This window comes from Thalassophryne amazonica, chromosome 5 (genome assembly GCF_902500255.1).
Source record: "Thalassophryne amazonica chromosome 5, fThaAma1.1, whole genome shotgun sequence".
NCBI classification, from domain to species: Eukaryota; Metazoa; Chordata; class Actinopteri; order Batrachoidiformes; family Batrachoididae; genus Thalassophryne; species Thalassophryne amazonica.
In genome coordinates this window covers 37,058,340-37,077,541 of record NC_047107.1, presented here as the reverse complement: position 1 = coordinate 37,077,541, position 19,202 = coordinate 37,058,340, and the positions used below count along the sequence as shown (strand labels likewise).

At 41.0% G+C, this 19,202-nt stretch overlaps 1 protein-coding gene across 1 annotated transcript in view; it reads left to right on the top strand.

Moving 5' to 3' along the window:
* fam219ab (family with sequence similarity 219 member Ab) overlaps nucleotides 1-19,202 on the top strand; it is a 41,493-nt gene that overhangs the window by 9,988 nt on the left and 12,303 nt on the right. The window contains exons 3-5 of the mRNA XM_034170016.1: nucleotides 12,923-13,028; nucleotides 13,732-13,812; nucleotides 13,890-13,944. Coding sequence (XP_034025907.1) covers nucleotides 12,923-13,028; nucleotides 13,732-13,812; nucleotides 13,890-13,944 — 242 coding nt within the window. The remainder of the gene's footprint in view (nucleotides 1-12,922; nucleotides 13,029-13,731; nucleotides 13,813-13,889; nucleotides 13,945-19,202) is intronic.

Below are 19,202 nucleotides of genomic sequence, written 5' to 3'. Positions count from 1 at the left end.
GTAAATCCTTCTTTAGTGTGTTCATGTTTTCCTCTGTCCGCACTCGCCTGTATTTTATTTTCTCCTCTGGCTGATTCCGCCGATGGTTTCTATTATAAACGATGAAAACTGGTAGATGATCACTAATGTCATTGATTAATAATCCACTCAGTGTTATTCTCAATATCATTGCTGAATATATTATCAATTAAGGTGGCACTATGGGATGTAATTCTGCTTGGCCTGGTGATTTTTGGATATAAACTCATACTGTACATTATACTGATAAATTCATCTGTTATTTTATGCTTATTTGGATTGAGCAGATCAATATTTAAGTCACCACAAATGAACACAGTTTTTTGATTAGTTTTTGAGAACATTTTTCCCATACAGTCAGTGAATGTTTCAATACTAGATCCTGGTGCTCTATATATACAGCTAAATATATATACACCTGTATAAAAGACACCTGTTCACACGCTCAATCAATCACACTCCAACCTGTCCACCATAGCCAAGACCAAAGAGCTGTCTAAGGACACCAGGGACAAAACTGTAGACCTGCACAAGGCTGGGATGGACTACAGGACAACAGGCAAGCAGCTTGGTGAGAAGACAACAACTGTTATGATTATTTATTAGAAAGTCGAAGAAACACAAGATGACTGTCAATCTCCCTCGGTCTGGGATTCCATGCAAGATCTCACTTTGTAGGGTAAGGATGATTCTGAGAAAGCTCAGAACTACACAGGAGGACCTGGTCAATGATCTAAAGAGAGCTGGGACCACAGTCACAAAGATTACATTAGTAACACATGATGCTGTCATGGTTTAAAATTCTGCAGGGCAGCAAGGTCCCCCTGCTCAAGCCAGCACATGTCCAGGCCCGTTTGAAGTTCACCAGTGACCATCTGGATGATCCAGAGGAGGCATGGGAGAAGGTAATGTGGTCAGATGAGACCAGAATAGAATATGTCCAGGCCCATTTGAAGTAGAGGTGGGCGGATCAATCCTAATATTGATACCAACGCTGGTATTGATATTGAACGATCCTCGTGTAAAAAGATCGATACTCAAGCTTTTTTTCTCTCCCGCATGCACTGACTGCTGTGCACGCAGATTCATCACTCTCTGTTTGTAAGAGCAGTGCTGCGCTGTGTCACAAAACACGGAGCAGCGCACCCTTGTGTTGTGGTTTGTTAGCCCTCTACCTCAGGAGATTTTAAGTCGTGTTGAGTGATTTTTTTTTTTTTTTTTTTTTTTTTTTTTATGTTGATTGTGATAATAGTGTTTTGTTGTCTCGTACAATGTTTGGCAAAATTCTATCCTAGGTCTTTTAGATCCTTTGGATCTATGAAGCTTAAATATGAAAAAATATCGGTATCGATATCAGCGATACTGGGCCTGTATTTACTTGGTATCGGATCAATACCAAAATTCCCGGTATTGCCCACCTCTAGTTTGAAGTTCACCAGTGACCATCTGGATGATCCAGAGGAGGCATGGGAGAAGGTCATCCCTGGTTCTCAAGACCAGGCACCTAAGTGGCTCTACTCTACTCTTTTCTACTCTCCTATTTTACTCTTCTTTTTTAGATATTTAGATATACCTTTGAATACTGCAATAGTTCCACCTTAGAATTGGAATATAATATATAAGATATACCTTATTGAATTTTCATGTGGTCAGATGAGACCAGAATAGAGCTTTTTGGAGTCAACTCCACTTACCATGTTTAGAGGATGAGAACAATCCCAAGAAAATCATCCCAACTGTGAAGCATGGGGGTGGAAACATCATACTCTGAGGGTGCTCATCTGCAAAGGGGAGAGGATTACGGCACCATATTGAAGGGAGGATGGATGGGGTCATGTATTGCGAGATTTTGGCAAACAACCTCCTTCCCTCAGTAAGAGTATTGAAGATGGGTTATGGCTGGGTCTTCCAGCATGACAATGACCCCAAGCACACAGCCAGGGCAACTTAGGAGGGGCTCCGTAAGAAGCATTTCAAGGTCCTGGAATGGTCTGGCCAGTCTCCAGACCTGAATTCAATAGAAAATCTTTGGAGGGAGCTGAAACTCCAAACCTGAAAGATTTGGAGAAGATCTGTATGGAGGCGTGGACCAAAATCCCTGTTGCAGTGTGTGAAAACTTGGTCAAGAACTACAGGAAACGTCTGACCTCTGTAATGGCAGACAAATGTTTCTGTATCAATTGTTAAGCTCTGGTTTTCTAGGGGATCAAATACTTATTTTATGCAACAAAATGCAAATTAATTATTTAAAAATCATACAATGTGATTTTGTGGATTTTTTTTTTTTTTTTTTTTTAGATTCTGTCTCTCACAGTTGAAGTGTACCTATGATAAAAATTACAGACCTCTCTGTTCTTTGTAGGTGGGAAAACCTGCACAACTGACAGGGGGTCAAATACTTACCGTATTTTCTCCACTGCATCTATATATATCCTCATACCGTATGACTGCTGGGATACGCTACAGCTCCCCATTGACCCTTATGTGGGTATAGAAAATGGATGGATGGAAAACAGATCTGAATTTCTGACTGAGATGAGGATGTCTACAATGTCTGGTCAGAAATTAACAATAATAATTTAATTTATTAACCTTTTGGGACAAATACAATAAAACTACTCACTGATCAGAATGAATTCTGATCAGTGGGCTTTGACAAGCACACCATCTGAAACAGTCATAAATATTCATTTTCCAGAGCTGTGGACTTTTAGCCAACTTTTCTACTTAAATACTTCATCTTATGATGTTCATTTCAGTGAACTCACGATTGCACAGGGAAGAGACGACGGACACTTTGTCCTTAACTTGTTTGGTATTAATGGATTTTATTTCTGTGGCTGGATCCAGAAATGTGCTGAGCTTGTTGTCTGTAGCCAAGCACAAGGCTGTAAGAGGTTGCGTGAGGGTGCAGCGACAGCTGAAGCTCCAGTCTCCCTGCAAGGCTTTTTTTTAATACACAACACTGAGACTGTGATTTTAACACAACTGCATCAAAATTGACACAGTTAGTACTAGGAATCGGTATCGATAAGTAGGGGTGTCGGAAAAAATCGATTCACATCCGAATCGTGATTCTTATTTATTACGATTCTGAATCAATCCAAAATGTCCAAGAATCTATTTTTAAAAAAGCATTTTTTTAAAAAAGTGTATTATATCAGATGTCAGGAAAACTGTAATGAACACTACATAGGTGAGACAAAGCAACCTTTGAACAAGAGGCTATACCAGCACCGCAGAGAGGTCGCCAGTGGACCTCAGTCTGCAGTTCATCTCCACCTGAAAGACACTAACCACACGTTTGAGGACAAGGAAGTTAAAATCTTAGCCAGAGAGAAGAAATGGTTTGAGAGAGGTGTCAAGGAAGCATTCTTTTAAAACAGTTGAAACCCAGCCTTAACCGGGGGTGGGTCTCAGACACGCTTTGTCCCCTGTTTACAATGGGGTACTCAGGTCAAAGCAGTTTGTCTTTTGTTCATGGTAATGAGTCATTCACGTCATCAGGAGAGTCGTCAAGGGAGCCATCAGGGGAGGCTTCCATCCCATCATTAGGAGAGTGCACAGTAGGTGCTAATTAGAGCTATTGTTTAGTCACTAGCCTATAGCAGTCGGCCCTCGGTAGGAGGGGTCTAGGTAGGTTAAAAACTCCAGCTTTTGTTGGCTTCTGGTTTATTCTTCTCTACAAGAGTCAAGACAGAAGTCAGACTACCAGAGCAAGAATTTTAGCTGAGGAAGCTTCTGTGATTTGAAGCGAAACTTCCTCACTTCAAGCAACCCAGTCCAGTCAAAAATTCAAGCTTCTCTAGTATGGAAACCACCTGGACAACTGAGAGCCTACACAGAAACTTTTTTAAAAACATTTTCTTGCTTACTTGCTGCGTGTACTGTTTGTCAGGCAACGGCTTCCGTACTACAGCGTCCCCGTGAGGGGAGGGTGGTCCAGCGTGCTTCAAACACTCGTGAGCTGCAGAGTTCAGTGGCTGTAGCTTAGCATGGTGGACGAAGAGCTAATTCAGCCAGCACCGTCTTTGCTGAAGGCAAATGTTTGGGCGCATTTTGGATTTTATTATTTGGTACGTAAGAAGGAGCTTGACGTGATTTATGCAGTGTGCAAAATCTGCAAAATGAAAGTCAAGTACTTCAGAAACACTTCAAATGCGCAAGCACACATGCTACGCCATCACCCGGAGCAAAAAGAAGCAGAGCACCGGTCTCTGCCGACTACTGACCAGCGCTTCGCTAAACTGCCAGCCAACTCCGAACGAGCAAAGCAGATAAGTAAATTTACATCTAGAATCACTTGATTAACCTTGTAAAGCTGCATTTTCTTAAACATAAACATTTAAGTAATATAACTATTTCTCAGAGCTCTTTGAATCGAAAATTGATTCTGAATTGAATCGTCACCCCAAGAATCGGAAACGAATTGAATCGTGAGTGGTTGTACGACTCACACCCCTATCGATAAGATTTTATCTATCGATACCATTGTCGATTCTGCTTATCGATTCCCTTATTGATACCTCTTGTGAATTTTTTGTGTACTACAAGTAGGCTTTACAGGTTTTCTATGTTTTATGCTTTTACTTCTGTTTTTAATTATGTATTTCAATTTTTAAATTTTTATTTATTTAAATTTTTTTATGTTGAACTGTTCTATGTGAGGTGCCTTGAGGTGGCTTTTATTTGTGATTTGGCGCTTTATAAGCCGATTAAATTGAATTGAAATTGAACAACATTTTATTGAGTCTTAAAGTAAATAAACATGAAATTGGTCACTGGATCCTTTGGACATAATAAAACTCTACATGGTGGATCCTTGATCTCTGGACATAAAGTTTTTGTCAAAAGCTTTTTCCTTTCAGACATTATTGGCATGAATGTCTTTCCATACATCTGATCTGAACTCTTGCAGCTGGCTGCGCCGCACATCAGGATGTAATTTATAAAGAATCCAGGACGTCTTATTTTGGGAGGAAAAAAGTTTTAGTCGATTGTAGTTTCTTGTCTGTATTACGTTTGTAAGCGGTCTCATTTTATTTAAAGCGGCAATTCGTTTTGAAGTTATTAATTCTGACCGGACTCTGTCTCGGCAGAGAGCCGCGCAGCGTTTGGAGCTGTGCCAACGGAACGGAGGACGAGTCTCGTTTCTTGACGGCAACAAGACAAGAGTCCCAGTTAGTGACTTTAATCCACACAAAAGTGACTCACGGTATTTTAATGGCTTTGAGAGGGGTTAAGAAGTGGACTTGCTATTTCTGAAGAGCAGTGAATCAAAGAACCAACAAGCTGGTGGATCGAAGCATTGCTTCATTGGTTCACGCTGGTTCACACTTCAAAGTGGTGTTGCGCTGCAGAAACGGTTGATTACAGATCCTGCAACGGGTCTGTAATCAACGTAGAGAAATGATCATTTTCTGACAAACACCCTCCAAAACAACAGCTGCTCTAAAGGACTGATAAGGGAATCGTTAAGCAAAAAGGCTATTGATATCGGTGGATCGAATCATTTCTTAACGATACCCGAAAAGAACTGGTTCTCGATACCCAACCCTAGGTATCACTTTAAAAACAAGTCACCATGACACAGAATCACACTTATGTAAACTTTGCAAGAATCACGGGTGGAATTGCATATGGATCATGGATCAGACACAGGAGCCCTGTGTCTTATGTTACATTACATGGTGTTACATCATGATTAAGGTGTTCCATTCAGTAAATACATTAAGCAAGAATTTGTTGTTAGCTGATTAACTCATACAGCAGTACCTCCACTAGATGGCAGCATACAACAGAAAGATTTCCCCTCTTGCTACATAAATTACAGGTGGAAAGTTATGGAAGAAAGTTGCATCCAAGAATGTTCACAAGCCAAATGTTAATCAAAATGAAATGGCCCCGCAATAAATTAACCCACTTATTCACACTGGGAGCAACTGGGGATTAAGGCCCATACCCAAAGGCACTTAGTGATTTTCAGATGACCCCTTTTAATAATTGTCTTATTTGCTCAAATAACATTAAAATCTGGAAGAAAGCATCATGAATCAGTCATTTTTAAACTGTTTTTAGCCTGTCAGAGCTACGTCAAGCTGTTAATTACTGTCATTAAAGTCAAGTCACTTGGTAAACAAAAAAACTCCCCCATTTCAGATAAAACAGTGACAGTTATTAAAGCAAGTTAACTTTGGTAGGAAAAGTATTTCATGTGTACTTTACCTCCATGTCTGGTTAATAGGGATGTGAATCGTACAACAACTCACGATTCAATTCGATTCCGATTCTTGGGGTGACTATTCGAGTCAGAATCGATTTTCAATTCAAAGAGCTCTGAGAAATAGTTATATTACTTAAAAAATGTTTATGTTTAAGAAAATGCAGCTTCACAAGGTTAATCAAGTGATTCTAGATGTAAATTTACTTATCTGCTTTGCTCGTTCGGAGTTGGCTGGCAGTTTAGCAAAGCGCTGGTCAGTAGTCGGCAGAACATGCTGCTCCCCTCTTTTAGCTCCCGGTGATAGTGTAGCATGTGGACTTGCAGATTTGAAATGTTTCCAAAGTACTTGACTTTCATTTTGCAGATTTTGCACACTGCATAAGTCATGTCAAGCTCCTAATAAAATCCAAAATGTGCCCAAACATTTGCCTTCAGCAAAGACGGTGCTGGCTGAATTAGCTCCTCGTCCACCATGCTAAGCTACAGCCACTGAACTCTGCAGCTCACGAGTGTTTGAAGCACGCCAGACCCCCCTCCCCTCGCGGGGACGCTGTAGTACGGAAGCCGTTGCCTGACAAACAGTACACGCAGCAAGTAAGCAAGATTATGTTTAAAAAATGCTTTTAAAAAATTGATTCTTGGACATTTTGGATCGATTCAGAATCGTAAGAAATAAGAATCGTGATTCTGACGTGAATCGATTTTTTTTTTTTTTTTTTTTTCCCCCCCCGACACCCCTACTGGTTAAGCAGGAGGAATCATTAATGAGGCTGTTTTAACCACATAAACTAACCCGTGTGCTGTGGCACGGGTTAGTTTTTGAACCAAAACCTTTTTTGAACCACGATCTAGTTTTAAAATTGGCAGTGCATTGAGATCTACCAAGCCATATGGAACACCACAGCATATTCACAATATATTGTGCACCAATATAATAACACAATTTTCTGGCAGGTTTTAACAATAATAATGCATCATTGAAGTAAATGTGCATGGTGGAAAAGAATAAGCACAAATAGGCCTAGGACTGGCCTCAAGTTGGAAAAGATGTTCTCTACCTTAGTGGGACTAATGGCCTTGAGAAGAGGAAGCTGGTCTCTCATAGTCCGGACAGTAGGAGCTGAGTGCAGCCATAAGCAGGCACTCAGACACTCTGTGTGCATTAGATAAGAGATTTGGACATTCATGTCAGATGTTGCTCTGGATTTGAGCTCAATGTCATTTTTCACTGTGAGGATCCAGGTTGAAGAGTGATGTCACTTTGGATGATATACAGTCAGAGAAAACTGAAATCAGGCTCTTTGGATGCAAAGTCAGTGAAGCGCCTGTCAAATTCTGACAAGATGCTCTGCGCATGATCATCATAACGTGGACTCTTAGGCTCCACGGTCTTTGTCCTGGTGCTTAAGTTCTGTGTCCATGTGTGGAAAGTTCTGCAAGTCACACTGTTGCAACTTGCTTGATAGCAAATGTAATATGCTTTTAAACTTGCTTTCAAATCCAAAAGATATGCATGTTCAACATGGTTTGAACAGTTCAGAAATTCTTTAATTTCAGGCAGAAGACTCAGCAGTTGCTTGTGGCAGGAGCGTGATTTTTGTTTTATTTTTGGTAAAATAACTCATTGTATCCACACAAAAGATTAATTCTGGCCTATATAAGGTGCCTGAGCCAAGTGAAGCAGACCCCCCCACCCACATAAAAAAAATCCAAGCAAACAGGCTGTAATTTCCAGCCGTATATGAACGCAGCAGCAGCGATCTGCGCGGTGTTCACACGGACTGATCAGTTTACTGCTCTGAGGATATATTCAATCATCTTTACACTTATATTTCTGACCCCTTTTGATAGTTTTGAGTTATAAATTGATATATATGGCTTAGTAATGTAATACAGTGATACAGCAGCCACCATGGCACCCCAGTGTTTTTTTTTTTGTTGTTGTTTTTTTTGTTTTGTTTTTTTTTCCAGACCCCCTGCACACTCCTGTGACATTTTCGGCTCCTGCATGTCCTGCGCCTTTCAGTCCAGCCGTCCAGAAATTTACCTCTGCTGAGCCACCTAACGGCTGTATACAGCAGATGTGTGTCTCCTCCAGGTGCAAACGGAATAATGCGCCCTCAGACTCCTGGCCTGAACAGAACACTGCAATCTTGTTCGCCACATTCATCACTCTTCATATTTATGGACCATGAATCACTGTGCTGCTCGTCGACTTTTTGAGCGAGCAGATTTAGCCGGGTTTGCATTAGAAGTTAGCATTGTATTTCTTGTGAATCATTTGAAATGCTGCTCCAAATTCCCTTTCTTCAGTAAAGCCACATTTACATTGCAGATAAGACAGATGGATTTGCCATGCGAATAAATGAAAAAATAATACAGGATGAAAATTATCATTTTTCTTATCCGCCATAGAAGAGCTCTTCTTCTACTCTGGCATTTAACAGCAGTCGGCATCTTTGTTGGTGCATTGCTGCCACCTGCTGCATCAGTCTGTTATAGCAGCACTAAATCCTCTCGAGTCCAGTGACAGATTTTTTTTTCCATGCGATTGACTGGAACTCAGCCCGCAATCAACCATTCCACTCATTGGGCACGCCAGCTCAAGGGTTTGGTAAGGTTAGACCTTACTTATGTGTTGCACCTGAGGCAGCTTTATTTTGATTTGGCACTATGTAAATAAAATAAAATATTGAATCAAATTAAATTATTTCCTACTACTTTTTACTTTATTTTATTTTGTCTTTTATCTGTTTTATTGCCTGTTGCAATTTTATTGTTATTTTTAATTCATTTATTTACGATTGGGGGTAACTTGGTGCCCATTTTTTAATTATGTGCAGCACTTTGGTTGACTGCTGTCATTTTAAACGTGCTTTAGAAATAAAGGTTGAGTCGAATTGATAACCACTGTAACAGGGGTAGACTCAGAGTGCATCGCCCTTATGAACAATCCACCCCTGGTGTTACATCGATGCTACTACAAGCAGAGACACATTTAGATGGGTGTACAGGTGGGCACAAACACACACACGCACACACTTACAATTAAACAGACAGAGATCCATCGGGCATTAGAGATCAGTTGGACACCCATAACAAGTGTGTGTTTGGTGGAGATGTTTCTGCTGCTGAAACCCCGAATGGGAGCAGCCAAAAGAAACTGGGGAGGAATCATTGACCTAGTAATGACCGGTATCACTTACAGTATATCCTCTGTCAGTTACAGGACACACACAGCGCTCTGGAGTTTAGAAAACAAAGAATATACCATATTCACTTGTTGGTGTGCCCTGGGCCTTCTGCACAAAGTTCTGCCTGAAGAGGAAGTGGGCTGATGCCTGAATACAGCCAATATTACGTCTGATTTCATCACAAATTAAAAAATACATCACAAATAACTCACTACTTTGTGTCCATTTTTGTTCTGTTCCAATCCTTTTTCTCACTCATTAAATGTGGTCTGTGTCAGCTGATATCTGTCAAGTCCATCGCAAAGTCCATGCTCAAAGGTTTTGCACAGCTGTCAGAGAACTTTACCAATGCAACTGTTGTTTTGTCCTGTCCTCTGTTTTGCGCAGTACGAAACAGCACAAAAAAATCGTATTAGCGCATCACGAAACATCGCGCCGACGGGCAGGCATGCACGCAAAGGTGTCTTTCGAGCAGGAGTACAGTGCGAGGTGCACCACATTGCGCCGCTTATGTGGAATAAATAAAAAAATAAAAAACTAGCTGGTATCTGTGGGACTACATCACGCTGCTTATGTGGAAAACATAAAAATAGAAAGGAAAAAAAAAACATCCCACCCACAGGACGCAAATCCGTGCTTTCCAAAAGCTGTGATTGCCAGTCAGAAACTTTACCACTGAGCTATGGAGCTGTCCTTTGAAAGCTGCGGGAAACTGCTTCATATCAAGAAAGACATGGAAGTATTACAAAAAAAATTAAAATCCCACACCATATTAAAAACTGCATTTATCAAGCGAGCAATACAAATATGATCCGTCTGTTCCTCTGTAGATGACCCATGGTCACAGGCATACAGTCATGAAATGACATGAATGAGAAGCAGTGGGCTCTGGTCATGTCCACACCTACTGGTCGGATGTGTCCAGTCGCCCGACATGTGTCTTGTGGACGGCACGCCGCAGCACTGACACCGCATCATGTGGAACATCGCTCACGTGGGTGACGTGGCGTTCACATCACTCGCTGTGTGTTCTGATCTGACGGTCCATTTCAACCTGGCAGTCTGTCAGTGTCCGCTTCATGCTTACCCTTGCTCGCTGCAGCTTGTCGCCATGGCAATATGTTTTTATTTATGTCCACATAAGTACAGCAATTAGACAGACGCGCCTCACAGTGGGCAGTTGTTAGTCCATGTCTGTCCAAACACAGTAGGTGTTGTCCAGATCCACAGATCCTCACAGCTGCTTCTGTCAGACGCCCCACCTCCTGTCATTGGAGCGCATACACTCACGTGTCAGTGTGTGTTTGCAATGCCACACTTGTGGGAAACGTAGACAAATTTCACTCCAAGTACGACAGTGATTATTTCCAGTCTGCTGTCGTGCCAAGAATGTCAATGGTCACACATTTTCAAAGTGCCAAATGAGCGGTGTTAGATGTTTGTGCGTGTCAGTTGAAATTTGGCTGACACCTGCCACGAGAGGGTGCTATGGGCTCGCACAGCACACACTCTTTCAGCCGCTGGTGTGTGCAAATAGTTGTAGCAACAGGTGTACGAGGCATTGGAAGCAGCTACGAAATTACACGGTTTGCATACGATAACTTTTTGGTTAGCTCTGCCCACCACTGTGTGTGTGTATATACAGTGGAGAAAATAAGTATTTGATCCCCTGTCAGTTTTGCAGGTTTTCCCACCTACAAAGAATGGAGAGGTCTGTAATTTTTATCGTAGGTACACTTCAACTGTGAGAGACAGAATCTAAAAAAAAAAAACAAAAAAACAGTAAATCACATTGTATGATTTTTAAATAATTAATTTGCATTTTATTGCATAAAATAAGTATTTGACCCCCTAGAAAAACAGAGCTTAACAATTGGTACAGAAACATTTGTCTGCTATTACAGAGATCAGATGTTTCCTGTAGTTCTTGACCAAGTTTTCACACACTGCAACAGGGACTTTGGTCCACTCCTCCATACAGATCTTCTCCAAATCTTTCAGGTTTGGTGTTTCAGCTCCCTTCAAAGATTTTCTATTGAGTTCAGGTCTGGAGACTGGCCAGGCCACTCCAGGACCTTGAAATGCTTCTTAGAGCCCCTCCTTAGTTGCCCTGGCTGTGTGTTTGGGGTCATTGTCATGCTGGAAGACCCAGCCATGACCCATCTTTAATGCTCTTACTGAGGGAAGGAGGTTGTTTGCCAAAATCTCACAATACATGACCCCATCCATCCTCCCTTCAATACGGTGCAGTCGTCCTGTCCCCTTTGCAGAAGAGCACCCCCAGAGTATGATGTTTCCTTCCCCATGCTTCACATTTGGGATGGTTTTCTTGGGGTTGTTCTCATCCTCTAAACATGGTAAGTGGAGATGATTCCAAAAAGCTCTATTCTGGTCTCATCTGACCACATGACCTTCTCCCATGCCTCCTCTGGATCATCCAGATGGTCACTGGTGAACTTCAAACGGGCCTGGACATGTGCTGGCTTGAGCAGGTGGACCTTGCTGCACTGCAGGATTTTAAACCATGACAGCATCATGTGTTACTAATATGATCTTTGTGACTGTGGTCCCAGCTCTCTTCAGGTCATTGACCAGGTCCTCCTGTGTAGTTCTGAGCTTTCTCAGAATCATCCTTACCCCACGAAGTGAGATCTTGCATAGAATCCCAGACTGAGGGAGATTGACAGTCATCTTGTGTTTCTTTCACTTTCTAATAATCAGCAGTTGTTATCTAATAAATTCTAATAATTTATCTAATATTTAATAAATAATCATAACAGTTGTTGTCTTCTCACCAAGCTGCTTGCCTGTTGTCCTGTAGTCCATCCCAGCCTTGTGCAGGTCTACAGTTTTGTCCCTGGTGTCCGTAGACAGCTCTTTGGTCTTGGCTATGGTGGACAGGTTGGAGTGTGATTGATTGAGCGTGTGAACAGGTGTCTTTTATACAGGTAACAAGTTCAAACAGGTGCAATTAATACATGTAAAGAGTGCAGAATAAGAGGGCTTCTTAAAGAAAAATTAACAGGTCTGTGTGAGCCAGAATTCTTGCTGGTTGGGAGGGTGTCAAATACTTATTTTATGTAATAAAATGCAAATTAATTATTAAAAAATCATACAATGTGATTTTCTGGATTTGTTTTTTAGATTCTGTCTCTCACAGTTGAAGTGTACCTATGATAAAAATTACAGACCTCTCCATTCTGTGTAGGTGGGAAAACCTGCAAAACTGACAGGGTGTCAAATAATTATTTTCCCCTATGTGTGTGTGTGTATATAAGCTTCAAAATACAGAATAATAGAGTTAAATGGCTTTTTTGTTTGTTTGTTTGTTTTATATATGCAATTTTAATGCCTGTTTTTGTGATCATGCATTAGTTATAGATATTAGTTCATAGATTAGTTACAAACCTGTCCAAATACAATCATACTTTTTTGCTCCTACAGCTATGTATCATTTGCTTTTTGTATGTTTGTGCATTTTTTGCAGAGAAACAGAGAGAGCTGGCCAGGAAGGGTTCGCTGAAGAACACCAACACTGTTGGTAGCCCGGTCAACCAGCAGCCCAAGAAGAACAATGTCATGGCCAGAACACGGTGAGAAGAGGTCGCTGTTGGTTTGGTTACAAACCTGCTGTGATCTTCAACTGCTGCATGAAAGAAAATGTCTTTTTCTTTTTGTTTGTTTTTTTAGGTTTTTTTTTTATGTAGTCGATTCAAACCCACACAGCGTGATGTCATTTTTGTGCTCTGCTAATTGCACACACAGTTTCATCATGAAATAGTGTTTTACATACCAGCATGTGGTATGCCACATGAAAGAAGCTTTTGTGCATTTCGATATGCATTTTAAATTCTTGTTGGGTTCTAATGTTATTTATTCCAAATAGGTTTAAGTGGTTTCTTGTGTTTTCAAAAATGCTGTTTACCTTGAGCTTTTGTGAACTGTATTTGTGTTTTGCACATCGGGGCCCTCATACTCATGCAGCCTCAACTGAAAGATACTGCACCAAATGAAACTTGTTCATTGATCTTGTTTGTATAGTTACATAGACATACAGCAGAGCATCATTTTAGTTATCTTTGTCAGAAACAGAATTTTATTCATCCATGCTTAGATGCTCGTCTCAGTGTGAAATTGGAGCACTTCCTGTTCCGTTGTTGCCGTCGTTCAGCTTTGCACTTCTTTTACTTTTCCTCAGCATCTTGTTTTATCTCACTCATCTCTTGATCCTGTCTTTCTGCCGTGTTCCTGTCATGTTCACTTTCTCCTCCTCTTATTGTTACTCCTCTCTCACAGGTTGGTAGTTCCCAATAAAGGCTATTCATCTTTAGACCAGAGCCCAGATGAGAAGCCCTTGGTGGCCCTAGACACTGACAGGTGAATATACAGCTGTCTGCTCTTTCGCCTCAATAAACCAGACAAACTGTAAGATAATTTGTCTTTTTTTATTTCAGCGATGATGACTTTGACATGTCAAGATACTCGTCATCAGGATACTCTTCTGCTGAGGTGAGACGTTTAATGGAACGCCCAGGGCCACCTGTCAGTTAGACGGCAGTTCAAATTACTGTGGGTGCAAAAACACAAGTCATACCTTGGATTTTCCAAAGCCGGGGTGTTCCGGTTTTCTCCCGCTTCCAAAGACATGCAGGTTAATTGAACTGGCAACTTTAAACTGATCATAGGTGTGAGTGAGTGTGAATTTGTTTGTCTGTATGTGTGGGTCCTGCAGTAGACTGGTGGCCTTGTGGCCGCTGGGATTGTCTCATAGAGCTCTACAGAAGAAGAACTAGAGGGAGCAGTCAGCCATTCTTGTGCACCTGCAAGGAGGCGGCCTTGTCACTTTAGCCTTGGGCAACACACAGTTTAAGCATGTTTTGTCTGAACAGAAAATTAAAAATCTGAAAAGCACAACCAAACCTGCCACATGGGGAGGCAACATTTCCTTTCACAAGTGAGAATTTTAGTGATTTGTTTTAATAAGTTAAATCACTTTTCAATACTGAACATGTTTTCAAATAATACTGATGAACAGCACACTGTGTCTAACCTAAAATGAATATATATATATATATATATATATATATATATATATATATATATATAATATAAAATACAGTAGTGTTCAGAATAATATTAGTGTTATGTGACTAAAAAGATTAATCCAGGTTTTGAGTATATTTCTTATTGTTACATGGGAAACAAGGTAAAAGAAGATTCTCACAAATCCAACAAGACCAAGCATTCATGATATGCACACTCTTAAGGCTATGAAATTGGGCTATTAGTAAAACCAAGTAGAAAAGGGGGTGTTCACAATAATAGTAGTGTGGCATTCAGTCAGTGAGTTTGTCAATTTTGTGGAACAAACAGGTGTGAATCAGGTGTCCCCTATGTAAGGATGTAAGCCAGCACCTGTTGAACATGCTTATCTCTTTGAAAGCCTGAGGAAAATGGGACGTTCAAGTCATTGTTCAGAAGAACAGCGTAGTTTGATTAAAAAGTTGATTGGAGAGGGGAAAACCTATACACAGGTGCAAAAAATTATAGGCTGTTCATCTACAATGATCTCCAATGCTTTAAAATGGACAAAAAAAAACAGAGACACGTGGAAGAAAACGGAAAGCAACCATCAAAATGGATAGAAGAATAAGAAGAATGGCAAAGGCTCACCCATTGATCAGCTCCAGGATGATCAAAGACAGTCTGGAGTTACCTGTAAGTGCTGTGACAGTTAGAAGACGCCTGTGTGAAGCTAATTTATTTGCAAGGATCCCCACAAAGTCCCTCTGTTAAATAAAAGACGTGCAGAAGAGGTTACAATTTGCCAAAGAACACATCAACTGGCCTAAAGAGAAATGGAGGAATATTTTGTGGACTGATGAGAGTAAAATTGTTCTTTTTGGGTCCAAGGGCCGCAGACAGTTTGTGAGACGACCCCCAAACTCTGAATTCAAGCCACAGTTTACATTGAAGACAGTGAAGCATGGTGGTGCAAGCATCATGATATGGGCATGTTTCTCCTACTATGGTGTTGGGCCTATATATCGCATACCAGGTATCATGGATCAGTTTGGATATGTCAAAATACTTGAAGAGGTCATGTTGCCTTATGCTGAAGAGGACATGCCCTTGAAATGGGTGTTTCAACAAGACAATGACCCCAAGCACACTAGTAACCGAGCAAAATCTTGGTTCCAATCCAACAAAATTAATGCCTCGCAGATGTGAAGAAATCATGAAAAACTGTGGTTATACAACTAAATAGTAGTTTAGTGATTCACAGGATTGCTAAAAAATCAGTTTGAACATAATAGTTTTGAGTTTGTAGCATCAACAGCAGATGCTACTATTATTGTGAACACCCCCTTTTCTACTTTTTTTTTTTTTTTTTTTTTTTTACTAGTTAGTCCAATCTCATAGCTTTAAGAGTGTGCATATCATAAATGTTTGGTCTTGTTGGATTTGTGAGAATCTACTGAATCTACTGGTACCTTGTTTCCCATGTAACAATAAGAAATATACTTAAAATCTGGATTAGTCTTTTTAGTCACATAGCACTACTATTATTCTGAACACTACTGTATATATATATATACACTCAACAAAAATATAAACGCAACACTTTTGGTTTTGCTCCCATTTTGTATGAGATGAACTCAAAGATCTAAAACTTTTTCCACATACACAATATCACCATTTCCCTCTAATATTGTTCACAAACCAGTCTAAATCTGTGATAGTGAGCACTTCTCCTTTGCTGAGATAATCCATCCCACCTCACAGGTGTGCCATATCAAGATGCTGATTAGACACCATGATTAGTGCACAGGTGTGCCTTAGACTGTCCACAATAAAAGGCCACTCTGAAAGGTGCAGTTTTGTTTTATTGGGGGGGATACCAGTCAGTATCTGGTGTGACCACCATTTGCCTCATGCAGTGCAACACATCTCCTTTGCATAGAGTTGATCAGGTTGTCAATTGTGGCCTGTGGAATGTTGGTCCACTCCTCTTCAATGGCTGTGCGAAGTTGCTGGATATTGGCAGGAACTGGTACACGCTGTCGTATCCGCCGGTCCAGAGCATCCCAAACATGCTCAATGGGTGACATGTCCGGTGAGTATGCCGGCCACGTAAGAACTGGGACATTTTCAGCTTCCAAGAATTGTGTACAGATCCTTGCAACATGGGGCCGTGCATTATCCTGCTGCAACATGAGGTGATGTTCTTGGATGTATGGCACAACAATGGGCCTCAGGATCTCGTCACGGTATCTCTGTGCATTCAAAATGCCATCAATAAAATGCACCTGTGTTGCGTTTATATTTTTGTTGAGTGTATATATATATATATATATATATATATATATATATATATATATATATACGAGGTCTGTCAATAAAGCAACGGTCCTTTTTATTTTTTCAAAAACTATATGGATTTCATTCATATGTTTTTACATCAGACATGCTTGAACCCTCGTGCGCATGCGTGAGTTTTTCCACGCCTGTCGGTGACGTCATTCGCCTGTGAGCACTCCTTGTGGGAGGAGTCGTCCAGCCCCTCGTCGGAATTCCTTTGTCTGAGAAGTTGCTGAGAGACTGGCGCTTTGTTTGATCAAAATTTTTTCTAAACCTGTGAGACACATCGAAGTGGACACGGTTCGAAAAATTAAGCTGGTTTTCAGTGAAAATTTTAACGGCTGATGAGAGATTTTGAGGTGATACTGTCGCTTTAAGGACTTCCCACGGTGCGAGACGTCGCGCTGCGCTCTCAGCCGCCGTCGTCAGCCTGTTCAAGCTGAAAACCTCCACATTTCAGGCTCTATTGATCCAGGATGTCGTGAGAGAACAGAGAAGTTTCAGAAGAAGTCGGTTTCAGCATTTTATCCGGATATTCCACTGTTAAAGGAGATTTTTTTAATGAAAGACGTGCGGACGGGTCCGCGCATCACGCGACGCTCCGCCACAGGAAAAACACCTCTGTTGGAAGCTTTAAGGACAAGTTGGAACAAAATCTCTCATCAGCTGTTAAAATTTTCACCGAAAACCAGCTTAATTTTTCGAACCGTGTCCACTTCGATGTGTCTCACAGGTTTAGAAAAAATTTTGATCAAACAAAGCGCCAGTCTCTCAGCAACTTCTCAGACAAAGGAATTCCGACGAGGGGCTGGACGACTCCTCCCACAAGGAGTGCTCACAGGCGAATGACGTCACCGACAGGCGTGGAAAAACTCACGCATGCGCACGAGGGTTCAAGCATGTCTGACGTAAAAACATATGAATGAAATCCATATAGTTTTTGAAAAAAATAAAAAGGACCGTTACTTTATTGACAGCCCTCGTGTATATATATATCAAAATTAAATTTTGTTTTTTAACTGGGAAAATTAATGGGGAAAATGCTTTTTCACTTGCCTCTTTCTGTACCAAACGTGTGTGCCTGGTTTTCAGTAACTTTGACAAACTTTGCACACCATTTCTAAGAAAAGTGATTATTTGTGATGATTGGACTGGGTTGTCAGTTCACTTTTTCAGGGCTTTATTGTCGCTGTTATGCTCTGTTTTTGTCACTCGTCATTAATTGCGCATTGAAATTGTATGCACTTTGCTTACACATCTGGGTACACTGTTGTTGTTTGTTTATGGGAACATTAATCCTATGAAAGCAGTACAGGAAGTGCACTCTGTCCAGTTCCTCTATGGATAGGCTCTACATCACCTGTGACCCTTAACTGGAATAAGCAAGTTTAGTGAAGGAATGACCCTTAATTGGAGTAAGTGGTTGAAGATGAATGAGTGAGTGACTGGACGAATGGTTGGATGTGATAAACTGATTCAATCCACCAAGCTGAGACATGTCCAGCAGGTGGCGGTGCAGGTACATGGCACATTATATAAGCAAAACAGAAGTGTTTTTTATGTTGCTCTGATAATGTTAATCATAGTATCAGTTTACTCTGATTATGGGCCTTTTTAATTTGAATACCTAGTGATGATTGCATTTATTGTTTTTAATATATCTTATCATGATATACGAGGGCTGTCAATAAAGTATAGGTCTTTTTTATTTTTTTCAAAAACTATATGGATTTCATTCATATGTTTTTACGTCAGACATGCTTGAACCCTCGTGCGCATGCGTGAGTTTTTCCACGCCTGTCGATGACGTCATTCGCCTGTGAGCACTCCTTGTGGGAGGAGTCGTCCAGCCCCTCATCGGAATTCCTTTGTCTGAGAAGTTGCTGAGAGACTGGCGCTTTGATCAAAATTTTTTCTAAACCTGTGAGGCACATCGAAGTGGACACGGTTTGAAAAATTAAGCTGGTTTTCAGTGAAAATTTTAACGGCTGATGAGAGATTTTGAGGTGATTCTGTCGCTTTAAGGACTTCCCACGGAGCGAGACGTCGCTCAGCGCTCTCAGGCACCGTCATCAGCCTGTTTCAAGCTGAAAACCTCCACATTTCAGGCTCTGTTGATCCAGGACATCGTGAGAGAACAGAGAAGTTTCAGAAGAAGTCGGTTTCAGCATTTTATCCGGATATTCCACTGTTAAAGGAGATTTTTTTAATGAAAGACGTGCAGGCGGATTGCAGCGTCGGCTCGCAGCCGCCGCAACGCTCTGCCACAGGAAAAACACCTCCGTTGGAAGCCTTAAGGACAAGTTGGAACATGTCCAGCTGTTAAACAATTTCTCATATACTCACTCCACTGAAAGCCATCAAAAGCCGCCTGGATTTTACAAATGGTTATCAACACGGAGGTG